General features: G+C 46.3%; 1 protein-coding gene across 2 annotated transcripts in view; it reads right to left on the bottom strand.

Annotated features, from left to right (window-relative positions):
• The window catches only part of KDM1A (lysine demethylase 1A), a 65,239-nt gene that overhangs the window by 8,547 nt on the left and 42,041 nt on the right, over positions 1-14,651 (bottom strand). For both annotated transcript variants that reach the window (XM_051857966.2, XM_051857965.2), the window contains 5 exons: positions 6,031-6,173; positions 5,398-5,488; positions 3,099-3,233; positions 2,244-2,317; positions 897-1,008 (listed from right to left, as the gene is read on the bottom strand). In XM_051857966.2, coding sequence (XP_051713926.2) covers positions 897-1,008; positions 2,244-2,317; positions 3,099-3,233; positions 5,398-5,488; positions 6,031-6,173 — 555 coding nt within the window. The remainder of the gene's footprint in view (positions 1-896; positions 1,009-2,243; positions 2,318-3,098; positions 3,234-5,397; positions 5,489-6,030; positions 6,174-14,651) is intronic.

Below are 14,651 nucleotides of genomic sequence, written 5' to 3' on the forward strand. Positions count from 1 at the left end.
CAATAAATAAATGCATCTTTGAAAAAAACAGAAACAAAACAATTTCATGCTAAGTGAAGGAAGTCATACATATAAAGGTGAACTATATGATTCAATCCATGAAGTGGTACCTAAGGAAAATGCTAAAATGCTAGTGACAGAAAGCAAATCAGTGGTTGCCTGAGACCAGGAGCAGGCGCATGGAGGATTAATTCCAAGGGGGCAGGAGACAACTTTCCAGAATGATGAAAATGCTCTATGAAGGTACTTCAGAAAGTTTGTGAAAAATAAAAGTTCATTTTGGGGGCCTGTGCTGTGGTGTAGTGGGTAAAGTTGCCATCTGCAGTGCCAGCGTCCCATATGGGCACCGGTTCAAGTCCCAGCTGCTCCACTTCTGATCCAGCTCTCTGCTGTGGCCTGGGACAGCAGTGGAAGATGGCTCAAGTGCTTGGGACCCTGCACCCTCATGGGCAACCTGGAAGAAGCTCCTGGCTCCTGGCTTCGGATTGGCTTAGCTCCGGCTGTTGCAGTCGTGTGGGGTGCGAACCAGCAGATGGAAGACCTCTGTCTCTCTGCCTCTCTGTAACTCTGCCTTACAAATAATAATTAAATCTTTTTTTAAAAAAAGAACAAAGTTCATTTTGGTTCAAAATTTCATTTTGAAATTCAGGCATAGTTTTTCATAATATACATTTCCCTTGAATTTCTGAAGACTTTTGTATCCGATCTTCACTGTGGTGTGACTAAGTCTGTGGAGCAAATCATCTAACTGTTCACTTAAAATGTGTGAATTTCAGCTGTGCAGAACTGGTATTGCCCAGAGCGCTGTTTCAAAACACACATATTTACACATGACAGAGCTCGTCCTCAGAGCCCTCTCAAAGACACACGCAGCAAGTGAGTGATGAGGAATTTACCTGATCCCAATGTTTAAGGGAGAGGGTAGACAGCGGTGTGGCATTAGCAAATTCAAGGTTTGCAAAGTGCCAATCAAGTATTTGTCTGTCTCTTGATGAGAGATATACATCACTGCAAAAGAAGAACAGGGGAGCACAGGGTTGTTAATAAAGACACTCCGACTCTTGTCAAACAGTGGGCACAGCTGATGCCAATGGATTAGGTTGCAATCTGAGCCAGGGACAGTGGGGCAAGCACAGAAATTAGAAGCTGAGGGCAGGCGCTGTGGTGCAGTGGGTTAAACCACCATCTGCGGGCCGGCGCCGCGGCTCACTAGGCTAATCCTCCGCCTCTGGCGCCAGCACACCGGGTTCTAGTCCTGGTCGGGGCGCCAGAGTCTGTCCCGGTTGCCCCTCTTCCAGGCCAGCTCTCTGCTGTGGCCAGGGAGTGCAGTGGAGGATGGCCCAAGTGCTTGGGCCCTGCACCCCATGGGAGACCAGGAAAAGCACCTGGCTCCTGCCTTCGGATCAGCGCGGTGCGCCAGCTGCAGCGTGCCAGCCGAGGCGGCCATTAGAGGGTGAACCAACGGCAAAAGGAAGACCTTTCTCTCTGTCTCTCTCTCTCACTGTCCACTCTGTCAAAACAAAACAAAACACCACCATCTGCAACGCTGGCATCCTATGTGGGCGCTGGTTTCTAGAGTTGGCAGCTCCAGTTCTGATCCAGCTTCCTGCTAATGTGCCTGGATAAGCAGAAGATGGCCCGAGTACATGGGCTACTGCTTCCCACTTCAGGGACCCGGATGAAGCTCCTGGCTCAGCCTTGGCTGCTCTCTCTCCCTCTCTCTGTAATTCTGACTTACAAATAAATAAATCTTTTTAAAAAATACTAGGGCTTTTTCTGTCTCATTAACTGCTTTATCCTTGGTGCCTAGAGCAGTGGGAAACTCACCTTAGAAAGCAAATGACAATGGGGCCACATTTGTCTGAAAAAAAAAACTCTTAATTTGAAGTCACCTTATATTACAAGAGCTTTGTCTTCTATTTTAAACAGCACATGGATTCTATAGCACACAGTAGCTATCTGTGGAGGTGGACATGCTCACATCACAGAGCACCAACAGTCACGATCCAACTCCAGTGGACAGAAAGCAGACTAGCTCCCCAGTCTCACTCTGACCTAAGAGTGGGGGACTCAGAACCCTGGCAGGTCGTCAAATGTTCTCAGATATATTTCATGTATTGAACAACTTAAAATCCACTCACTGAACATACATAGTTCACTGTGCTTTGCAATTTTCACTTTAAATCTAACACAGAAAGAACAGTAAAAACAATCCCTCTCAATGGCTGTGTGTCTTCTCCTACCTTGGAGGATTAGCTTCCAATTCTTGAAGTTTCTCTTCTAGCTTTCCTTGAGTTTCAGCCAATTCATCATATTCCTGATAAAATTAAGTGAATCTGATTGATCCTGAAGGGCCAGGTATCCACCCTGCTTATTGCTACACAAGTCTACGGTCTGGGATACCTCCTTCGGGCTCAGGTAATGGACGGGAAGTTTGACTCAATTTAAGGGTGGGGTCAGAGCTTAGAGTTTGGTTCTCAGAAACAAGTTACAACTGTGTGTCTGAGATAAGATTGGAGCAAGAGGGGGAAACATGAAAGAGAAAAATAAAGGAAGAAATATACTAGCATGTTCCAAAGTACGGATGAAAAATGACAGCAACTACTGCTTCCTGAGTGTTGACCCTATCAACGGCACTGGCAGAAACACTTGAGATGCAGGAGTTCATTCAAGCTTCATGCATACCCCACGAGTGGAGTGTTACTGCTTTACAGCTGACGTGATGAAGGACCCCACAGTCACATGGCTGAGATACCAGCTTCGGGATTCAATCCACAAAATTTCACTCCAGTGTTTTTGCCCATCACTATTATTCTAAAATACGAAGGGTAAACTAAGCAACAACTAAACTGAAATTTAGGTAAGGTGAAATGATGCAGACTGTTACGACGTTATGAGAGGCTCAGAGCTCTGCAGGAAAAGCCATTTCAACCCAAAGGAATCCGCTGAGCTCCCACGCTTCCTTGCAGCAAACCCTCTTGTGCACTCCAGGTACACTCGTGACTGGCTACTGGCTCTCTCGCTTCCACAGTTCCCCCACATCTGTTCTGTTTCTTAGGACTCCAAGAGACTACGGGAAGCAGGCATGTACCCCACACCTTGCAGAGAGCAGTCAGATCCCTGTGCTTGCTTTTCACCAAGAACTCGGCAGTAATGTCTCTGGGTGGCTTCACTTCAGCTGCTTCTTTGTACTGCTGATGGAGTTCTTTAATTTTCTCTTTCAAATTTACCATCTAAAAGAGAAAAGTAAAAATTCACCATTCTAGATACCCATGCAATTCACCCCCAAATCACATGTCCCCTTGGTTTTGGTCCCTCCTCTGAACTGCTAGCACATCAAAAGTTCCAAAGTATAAGGTCCTTGGAATTGTTAAATACTTGTTCTACTCTGCAAGCCATTTAGAAATTAAAGGAAAAATACCTCCAGGGTATCACAATACCATCAGATAAGTTATGACTCTCTTGGCCTTCCAAAATAAATGAGAGGACAAGTAGTATCTTCTTTAATTTTTTAAAGGTATTGAAATAAATTTAATTTCCAGGAACAACAAACTATCACCAATTTAACTTAAAATTACTTTGGGAAATAAATTGTCATAATTTGTTTTTTAAGTAGTAAAAGATCACATCACATGAGGAACCTCAAGGAACCATTTTTCTTTTCTTTTTTTTTTTTTTTTTTTTTTTTGATGTATTTATTCATTTGAAAGGCAGAGTCAGAGAGGGAAAGACAGAAATCTTCCATCCACTAGTTCACTCCCCAAATGGCTGCAATGGCCAGAGCTGGGATAGTCCTAAGCCAGGAACCAGGAGCTTCTTTGGGTCTCCCACATGGGTTGCAGCACTTGGGTCATCCTCTGCTGCTTTCCCAGGCACGTTAGCAGGGAATCATCCTCTGCTGCTTTCCCAGGCACGTTAGCAGGGAGCTGTATCAGAAGTGGAGCAGCCGGGTCTGGAACTGGCGCCCATATGGGATGCAGGCGATGCAGGCTGCAGCTTTACCCTCTATGCCACAATGCTGGCCCCAAGGAACCATTTCTAATGTCCGTTTTTTTGGCTTCTGATAGTATTGCACAGGAACAGCGACATAAAACCTGAGACTGGAGGCACAGCAGGTTAAGCTGCTACCAGCCAACACTGGCAACCCACATCAGAGTACCAGTTCAGTTCAAGTCCTGGCTGTGCGCTTCCCATCCAGCTCCTTACTGTGTGCCTGGGAAGGCAGCAGAGGAGGGCCAGAGTACTTTTGGCCCCTGCCACCTGTAGGAGCCCCAGATGAAGTTCCAGGCTCCTTGCCTGGCCTAGGCCCAGCTACTGCAGGTACTCAGAGAGTGACCAGCAGATGGGAGATCTTTGTTACCTTCCCACTCCCTACCCATGTCATTCTGCTTTAAGAAAATAAATAAATAAGATTCATTTATTTGAAAGTCAGAGTTAGAGAGAAATCTTCCATCCACTGGTTCACTTCCCAAATGGCTGCAATGACGGACTGGGCCAGACCAAGCCAGGAGCCAAGAGCTTCTTCTAGGGGCCCAGAGACCTGGGCCGTTTTCTGTTGCTTTCCCAGGCACTATTAGCAGGGTGCTAGATTGGAAGTGGAACAGGCAGTACTTGAACTGGCGCCCATATGGATGGCAGTGCTGCAGGCAGTGGCTTAACTTGTACCACAGTGCCAGCCCCTGCTCTGCCTTTCAAGTATATAAAACAAACCTTAAAAACAAACTTTACAAAACCAAACACCAAAAACCTTGATACTGTGCCCCCAAATACGCCACTAGCCAGCAGTTCTCAAGCCACTCTCCTCACTCCGTCCTACGCACAGGCCAGGAAGGCGAGCTCAGGGCCAGCGAGAATGAAGTGAGACTCCAGGAGCAAGGTGCCCCCGAGCTGGCACCAGAAAGCTCTGTCTCCAGCACAAGGGGCCATTTTCTCTGCGAGCCACGTGATGAATGCAATGGGCAGATGAGGAGAAACAAACGGCTACACTGAGCCAACCAGAGCCAGTGAAGGGCTCGCCTGAGGATGGCGATACTTTAACCCCAGTAACCGTGGCCATGAACTGGGGGCTGATGTGCTGGCCTTCGTCAGTGAGCGCCTGGCCCAGCATAGCTCATGTCCTTCTCCTCCTAGAATCCAGCCAGAGGGTGCCAGCGGCTTCGGAAGAGTCACAGGGACGTGACGTGTGGAAGGAAGGCTCTATTTCCCCTAGCAATAATTTGTCAACCGTGACACCAAAGAGGCTCTGGCCACTCTATTTTCTTATTAATGATGGAGTCCCACTTAGGCAGACCTTCTCTTCCATGCAGCAAAAATCCCTGAAAGGCTTTTACATTTTCTAAATCAAAGGCTTTCCCCTCCATTGCAGCTTATTCAGCTATAAAGAAAAGAGAATTTCACCTTATTAAGAAGTTCTTTCAATTCTTCCTGAGTCTTCACTATCTTCTTCCAATGTTCAATCTGCTCATCTTTGACATGTTTTTCTTGTAACCTAAGAGAGACAACGTGTATGCCCTGGCCACACAGTTGGTTCTGCAGCACAAAACAGATACCCACTGAAAACACACACAGGGGAGTTGGTCTTTAGGACTCCGGCTTCCTGCTAATGCACCCTGGGAGGCAGAAGTGAGAGTTCAAGTAACTGGGTGCCCGCCACCCACACAAGGGACCTGGACTGTGTTTCTGCCTCTTGGCTCTGGCCCTGGCCTTGAGGACAGAGTTGGCAGATGGAAGCACACACTCTCCCTCTATCACATATAAAAATAACAATCAAAGGCATCAAGGCTCTTGGGAACAAGAAAGCTGACTGATGGGAAGTTATTATCCAGGCTACATTAAACACTGCACAATATCATAAAGGTGGTGAATTTTAGAATTCAAAAGGCCTTAAGGGTCATGTAATTGTTTTAAATGCCTTTTTACTCTGGGAGTTCACATTTTAACTAGCTAAATGAGACTTTCTAAAAACTTAAAACATAAATAGCAAACCAAGACGGAGTTCACTATTCAATAAAGCAGTATCACAGTACTTACTGAATGACAACTTCCAGAGCCTGGCCAAGGGACACAGGCTTATTATTGAGGACATTGAAGTCTAGCTGATGACTTAGGTAAGATGTAGCTTCTAGCAGCCGGTTAAACTCTTGTTCTACCATTTCATCCTTCTCTTTAGGAACCTGAAAATTCAAAGTATAGCAGAGTTGGTCCTTATAAGACTAGACAACCAGCCACGAAAACACAAAACCCTACAGTTAAAAATGTCAAATATGTACCTCAAAGGTTTTACCTTTGAGGACAATGATTTGAATTTTCTTTTCTATGAAGTGGTCAATTCCATTTAAATGAGACATGAAATGTTTTGACCGAAATACTCCCCTCTTCTCCCACTTCTGCCCCCAAGCTGGGCCTCCTACCTGCATTAACAGTCACAAGGGTTAGACTGGAGCTAACTGAAATCACATGGAGCACAAAGTGCACGGAGCTGACATGCACTGAATTGAGCTGGGCTGACATGCAAACACCACACTAGAGAAGTCCAGAGAACACACACTGTGTCAACACACCTGAGGACATTCCAGAATCAGTGTAAAGTGGGAAAAAGAAGCAGCCCAAGATACCTGCTTCCCCTCCAAAGATGACAGAATTTCAGGTCAGAGTAGAGAAGTAGTGAACTCCATGGCTGCTAAAAAATGCACTAGTACCCTTACAGTCTTCTGCAGGGTAATACTTCAATGGCAGCAGGAAGTTCAGAGTTCAATGTCCAAGGCTCTTAGACTCAGTAACTGAGGTGCTCTTCAGTTTTGGCTACTCACTGCTGTAGGTGAGGTGAACAGATCACAGACCAGGCCTCTAGGCCATGCTGTGCCCCTCCACTGACACCATCAGTGAGGTGACACACGTCCCTCTGCTACTGCGTAATGCTGTACCAAAGTAACCTATATCTGTATTCTACCACTGAGCTCATGGCCAGCATGAGAAAAGGAACACGCATGTCCAAGGCAAACATCTCTTGCTCTAAGTTGAGTACCAACTGGGAAGTGGGTTCAAAACTTTTGGAATCTCCTTTTATAGTCAACTGAAAATCAGCAACCAGAAACAAAACACTGAAGTTCTAGTTAAGTGATCGCAGAATGATCTTTTACAATCAGAGGAAACTGTTGTCAAGACCATCACAGTAAGATTCCACCTCTCAAAACACCTTGGTTTTTGTCCAGTTCAACTAAACAGAAGATTTCAAAGCCTTAGCCTCTGTCCCTTCACTGATCACACAATGAACTCCACCGATGAGCCACTATGTGGCACAAAGATTCTGGCAAGAAGTACAATGAGCTCAAACAAGAAATGGAGGAGGAATGCACCTCTTCTTTTGAACTTCAGTGAGACACAATTGCTCTAATAAACACCATACACAAAGCATCAAGTTCTAGAAGGCTAAATATTGGCAACATCCCAGTATCTGTGAATCAGACACACACTCTCAGCCTAAAAAGAAAAAAAAATCTAAATCTCTTCTGGTTTGTGTTGAGAAATGAGGCAAAGAATCAGGCTCTTGAGGCTTGGCACATCAAAGAGGTATATTACTTAGTAAATAAAAAAATATCTATCCATTCACCTCCATAGCCAGAAAGAGAGCTCCTGGTGACATCCCTACTTGTTTTGATCATACAGCTTTAGAAGCTGGTAAAGAGATGCTCTTATCAGGAACTTTGTTTCCCTTCTAATCAGTATTTTTCCTCAATGAGAGTGAGTATGGTCATGCACAGAGCAACTCAATGAAATTCTGCTCAGAAACTTACTATTTCTAACGCGACTCCTACAATGCTAGATGTCTACCATGTCTAGATGTCTGAAGCTGGTTCTCCTTTCCACAGGTATCATCAAGTCTACAAAGTTATGAGATCTTAACTGATCACAGATGCTCTTCCTAGAGTACACAAAGGTACCACCCTAAGGGGTGGCTGCTCAACGCCTGTGAGAGGACGCACCACATGCCTCTGCCGCGGGGAAGACTGTGCCAACGCGAGAGTGCAAGGGGGCGGATTAAAGCTCCTCCAGGCCAACTGGATGGCCTGCTTCAGACAAGCTTCAATCTCCGTAGGTGACAGTCACATAGGGGAGTTCATACTGAAAAAGGACACAGCACTCAGGCTCAGTCACTGGGGTCCAGGGTGTGTGGTAGAGAAATATTTAAAGGGACACTGTCAAGGTTAGAGGGACCAAATTTGACCTTTTGTTTCTTCCCTCTGTTTGCCCAGCTGCCCACTTGATTCTTACACTTTCTCCTTTAGTCCACCCACACCCTCCCCCCGACAAAAAACCTGATGTTTTACATGCGCTTCCAATGACATAACCGCAAATGGCACCAGCCCAACATACAGGCGCAACTGTACAACAACAGACCAGTGTGAATGCAGGATGGAGAGGGTCTTCGAAAGGAAAAGACTGGAGTGTCACGCTTTTAATGGGTTATTGTAAACAGTGAGGAAAATGATTTGAAAAATTATGAAAAAAAATACCTTGACAGTGTCCTTTTAACCAGTGCAGCAGAGAGAGAAATAAACTGTAAATAACAGCCCAACAGCCACGTAAGTTTAGTTTTGTATGACAGCAGTAAAATCAGGCTTTACACACAGAGCATGGCGGAAGCATTCTGCTTTGCTCAGAAGCTGCAACCACTAGAGTGTAAACAAGGAACAGGCTGTGCAGAGACCAAAATGGGAAAGGTTAAAGCAGAGAAATGGCCGGAAGAAAGCAATTTAAAAAGGCAGGGGAGAGAGAGGTGTCCGAAAGCAATGAGGAATAAAGCAAGTCAGTAAAAGTGGAAAGGGAAAACACAGGACAGTAAACAGTAATAAAATCAAACAAACAAAAACCACACGGAAAGCTGACTGCCACGCTGAGTGACTGCTGGTGGCCGCAGCGCTCTGGCCTGAGAGCGCGCGGGCGGCAGTGAGGCCCCCTGCGTCAGCCCCAGTGCGGGAACTGCAGTCAGGGGTAGCCTTGCAACACGGCAGTTTTCCCAGTAACTTTAAAATTTCACTTTGAAATTAAGTGAATATTTTGTAAATAATAAATAAAACACTTGTTCATCAGGAAATCAATACTGATTGAGAGAAAAACCAAAATATGTTTTTAATATATTTTCATCTTGAAACCAGCTTGAAAAATAAGCCATGTTCTATTTAATACAGCCAAACAATGAAAGAACTCTAGGAAACAACTACTTTTAACTTCCGAACTACCAGCGCTTCAGGTCGCTTCTCTCCTTGGATTCTACTGTTCTACAAACAACTAAGAAGTTGAAACAGTGACTGTCTCGCAGCAGTGACTTTGACTTTACTAAAGGTCCAGATCAAGAGGGCACTTCAAGAAGTCTGCAGGAAAATGGAATCAAAAGCTAATTTTTTTGAAATCCAGGCATAACTTTTGCAGAATTTTTTTTGATTTATTTTATTTGAAAGCCAGAGTTAGAGAGAGAGGAAGAGAAGGAGGGAGGGAGGGAGGGAGGGAGGGAGGGAGAGAGAGGGAGGTATCTTCCATCCACCGGTTCACTCCCCAAATGGCTGTAACGGCCAGAACTGAGCTGATCCGAAGCTAGGAGCCAGGAACTTCTTCCAGGTCTCCCATGTGGGTGCAGGCACCCAAGTGCTTGAGCCATCTTCAACTGCTTTGCCAAGCCATAGCAGAGAGCTGGATTGGAAGTGGAGCAGCCGGGACTTGAACCAATGCCCATAAAGGATGCTGGCACCACAGGCATCAGCTTCACCCACTACACCAGAGCGCTGGCCCTGAAGAATACAGCTTCTATGAACTTCCTGAAGACCCCTTATACACGGATTTCAAAAACTTTGCATTACAATAAACTTATCTTTTAATTCCATTTCCCACAAACTTCAGTAGTATCCTCATATTTCATCCTGAAAAAGGAACTCAACAAATGATTACAAAGGATGCAGCACCACAACAAAAGGCAGGTGACATCCTGTACTAGGAACTGGGAGGGACCAGTTATACACGATCTTCTACTAAGGAAGCAAACAAAAAGGATAGCACCTTACACAGAATTTGATTCTAATGCTTCAAAGCCATTTATTTCTCAATGGAAACCGCAGGTAAACAGTTCCTTCAAGACTAACAATCTGTTGAGCCACACAGTTTTCCGTGGGCTCAGTCCTGACTGTTTTGGTCCCGTAGCATCCCAGATGCTTATACAGGGCATTCCTGAACATGGTGGGGAGGGATGGAGGAAGAAGGGTGCAGCTTGTGTGGAAATCAACCTAGGGAAAGCCAAGTAACTTTCTGGACAGGTCCTTGCCCCTACAAGAAATAATTCCAAAGGAATGCCAGCTCTCCTTGGCTCTACCTCTGGTCGCAGTCTACCATTTAGGTTTTTGAAAATGCACATCCGTCTTACTCCCAGACTCAACAAGCTCTTTAGCAGCACAGCAGAATGGAGTTAAGTGCAGCAATGTTCCAGGTACACAAATTCTGAGAATCAGCCTGTAAAATCCTCATGAAGAGCTATACTTTGAAAGAAAACTATAATGTCCAAACCTGGCCAAAAAGGGCCGCAATCCATCTCCACCTCCCCCTTGCTCAGACCATTAACCGTTTCTAGACTATGGCGAAACAGAAGATTAAGATAAGCTCCTCTGGTAAAATCTGGAAGAAGAAATTTACAGCTGAAGAGTCTCTGACTTAGATTCCCCCAAACAGCCAAGGAAAGGAGAGGGAGCCTTTACCCCAAGGGGACAATAAGGACAATAACCATTTTTACCAGATACAATTCATTGTGGTTCTATATATGGCGACTACTGTCCCTTTTATCCTTTAAGTTCTAAGAAATCATTTAGGGGACATAAATGACTGACAGTTCCTTAAAGCAGTGAAGGAGAAGGTACACTACATGCCTAAGGAAATTACTCCAGCAGGTTCCAGCACAGTAGAGGCATTCAGCAACTTCTGTTATAAAAGCAAAGTCACTATTAAAGCTATTGTTTTCTTTTTTAAAGTTGTATTTATTTGAAAGGCAGAATTAGAGGGAGAGAGACAGAGGTCTTCTGGCAGCCGCTTCATCCCCCAAAGGGTTGCAATGTCCAGGGCTGGGCTAGGTTGAAGCCTGGAGCTCCATCCAGGTCTTCCATATGGACAGCAGGAGCCCAAATACTTGGACCACCTTCCACTGCTTTCCCAGGCACATTAGCAGGAAGCTGGATCAGAAGTGGAGCAGCCAGGACTTGAACTAGCACTCATATGGTAATCCACTATGCTACTACATTGGCCCCTAAAACTATTATTTGAGGGGGCAAAACTATCTGGGAATTTCAGGAGCATTAAAAAAAAAAAAAAAAAAAGCCATTGGGGGCCGGCGCTGTGGTGCAGCGGGTTAAAGCCCTGTCCTGAAGCGCAGGCATCCCATATGGGCGCCAGTTCTAGTCCCAGCTGCTCCTCTTCCGATCCAGCTCTCTGCTGTGGCCTGGGAAAGCAGTAGAAGATGGCCCAAGTGCTTGAGCCCCTGCACCCATGTTTGAGACCGACAAGAAGCTCCTGGCTCCAGGCTTCGGATCGGCACAGCTGTGGCCGTTGCGGCCATCTGGGGAGTGATCCAGCAGATGGAAGACCTCTCTGTCTCTACCTCTCTCTGTAACTGTCTTTCAAATAAATAAATCTTAAAAAAAAAAAAAAAAAAAAAAAAGACATTAGATTTTTCCTGTTATAAAAAGCGGGGGCTGGCAGTCAAATTTTTTCCCATCTGCTTGGAAGGCAGAGCTGAGGGCTGGCATTGTGGCATAGAAGGTAAAGCTGTCTGCCACATGTGACACCAACTATCCTGTAGAGGCAACAGTTTGAGTCCTGGCTGCTCCACTTCTTTTTTTTTTTTTTTTTTTTTATTTATTTTTTTTTTTGACAGGCAGAGTGGACAGTGAGAGAGAGAGACAGAGAGAAAGGTCTTCCTTTTGCCGTTGGTTCCCCCTCCAATGGCCGCCGCGGCCGGCGCGCTGGGGCCGGCGCACCGCGCTGATCCGATGGCAGGAGCCAGGAGCCAGGTGCTTTTCCTGGTCTCCCATGGGGTGCAGGGCCCAAGCACCTGGGCCATCCTCCACTGCACTCCCTGGCCACAGCAGAGGGCTGGCCTGGAAGAGGGGCAACCGGGACAGAATCCGGCGCCCCGACCGGGACTAGAACCCGGTGTGCCGGCGCCGCTAGGCGGAGGATTAGCCTATTGAGCCGCGGCGCCGGCCTGGCTGCTCCACTTCTTATCTGGCTCCCTATTAATTGCCAGCAGCAGCAGAAGGTGGCCCAAGTTTGGACCACTGCCACCCATGTCAGAGACCTGGACAAAACTCTTGGCTTCAGCCTGGCCCAACCCTGGCTGTTGTGGCCATGTGGGCATGTGGGGAGTGAACCAGCAGACAGAAGATCTCTCTCTCCCTCTCTAATTCTGACTTACAAGTAAATAAATCTGCAAAGCGGGGGTGTGTGTGTGTGTGTGTGTGTGTGCAGAGCGACAGAGACAGAGAGATCTTCCATCCATTGCTGCTTTACTCCCCAAATGCCTGCATCCACCAAAGCTGGGTAGGCTAAAGCCAGACGTCAGGAATTCCACTTGGTATCCCAGTGGATGACCTGGGACACCAAGCACTCGAGTCATCACATACTGCCTGCCAGGATGCATTAGCAGGAAGCTGAACTGGGAATAGAACTGGGACTCTGACCAGCATGGGATGAGGGCATCCTAAGCAGTGGCCTAACCTACTGTGCCCCAGTGCCTGCCCCGGCAGTCATGATTTTTTAAGAGAAGGGTGGTATAGTGGTTAAGACACTTCCATTCTATGTGGAAGTGCCTGGGTTCAAGTTCTAGCTTCTATTCTCTATTCCAATTCCCTGCTAATGCACATCCTAGGAGACAACAGGTGATGGCTCAAGTATCTGGGACCCTGCCACCCACACAGGAGGCCAAGATTGAGTTTTAGGGTCTTGGCTTCAGCCTGGCCCAGCCCTAGCTGTTACAGGCATTCAGGGAGTGAACCAGCAGATAGGAGCTCTTTGAATGTCTTTTTCTATGTGTCTCTCAAATAAAATAAAATAAAGGGTAGAGAAAGACTGTTATAAAGATCCTGAAGATGATCCTTCAAGGGAACAGAAAACCCCCGAAGGCACATAGGCTTTTGTCAAAACAAGAACAAAACAAACAAACCAAAAAAATGATAACCTAGTCATATTTCCATGGCATCATCAGTTAGCATGTTGCTCTGCTAACCAAAAGGATGGTGGGTTTGAACCCACCCAGGGGTAACTGCTAGGGTGAGCAGCGTGGAGCAGCAGATTAAGCCACTACTTTGGATGCCCACAGCCCATTTAGGTGTTCTGGCTGGAGTCCTGGCTACTCAGCCTCCAATCCAGCTTCCACCAGTGCATTCTGGCGAGGCAGCAGATGATGGTTTAAGTACTTGAGCCCCTTCCACCAAAGTGGGAGACCCAAATGGAACTCCAGTCTCCTGGCTCTAGCTTGCTCTAGCCTGGGCATTTGGCAAGTGAACCAGCAGATGGAATATCTATCTGTCTCTCTCACTCTGCCTTTCAAATAGATTAAAAACAAACAAACATGGAAACCATTTCCTTTCATGTGTTATCTTCCTCCTAACAGTTGAGCATTCCCAAGAAGAAAATCAAAATCCAAGTTTCTCAAAGTAGTTACAGAGCCTTTGCATCTCACGTGGTAACCAGATACACACAGTCCAAAGGGGACCAGAGACCTTGTAATGCACACAGTATCACAGCTCTGCAAGAGTTTCAGACTCTTCACTACCCCTGCCCCCAAAAGGGGGGGAACTAAAGCCCTCAAGTTCACAGGAGGCAGGGAAAACCTTCACAGCCATTTCCCTGTCTCCCCAACCTTCCATGATCCTTTTTCCACCTCTTCCACATCCAGTTCAAAGTGATTACAGCTGAGGTCAGAGTGTAACTCCACAACTGGTCAATCAGAGGGCTGCATTAGCTCTGTTTTTTACAGACTTAAGGTTTGGGAGAGTCCTTCTAGTTATAGGGATAACCTTTATATCTACATTACTTTATATCTCTGTACCTCCCTCCATAGGGCAGCTCTTGTTTTAGCCATTCAGCACCACAAAATAAACTTGTACTGTCAAAAACAAACACAGAAGCTCAACATCATTGCTGCCAACGTAGGACCATGGAGAACAGCAATGTAAACTCTTTCAGGATCCCTGTGATTGTGATCAGAACAACAATATAAAAATACCAAAACCCACTTCCTATGTGATTTTTTTCTTATGGTAGCAGAATGGCTAGGTAGAAGATATGTCTGTAAGACAACATGACAGGCCAGCGCCACGGCTCAATAGGCTAATCCTCTGCCTGTGGCACCAGCACACCGGGTTCTAGTCCCGGTCGGGGTGCTGGATTCTGTCCCGGTTGCCCCTCTTCCAGGCCAGCTCTCTGCTATGGCCTGGGAAAGCAGCAGAAGTTGGCCAAAGAGCTTGGGCCCCTGCACCTGCATGGGAGACCTGGAATAAGTTCCTGGCTCCTGTGGCCCAGCTCTAGCTGTTGCAACCATTTGGGGAGTGAACCAGAGGATGGAAGACCCCCTCACCTCAGCCCACACCTCTGTGCCTCTACCTCTCTAGCTAACT

The sequence above is a fragment of the Oryctolagus cuniculus genome, chromosome 7 (genome assembly GCF_964237555.1).
Source record: "Oryctolagus cuniculus chromosome 7, mOryCun1.1, whole genome shotgun sequence".
Taxonomy (NCBI): Eukaryota; Metazoa; Chordata; class Mammalia; order Lagomorpha; family Leporidae; genus Oryctolagus; species Oryctolagus cuniculus.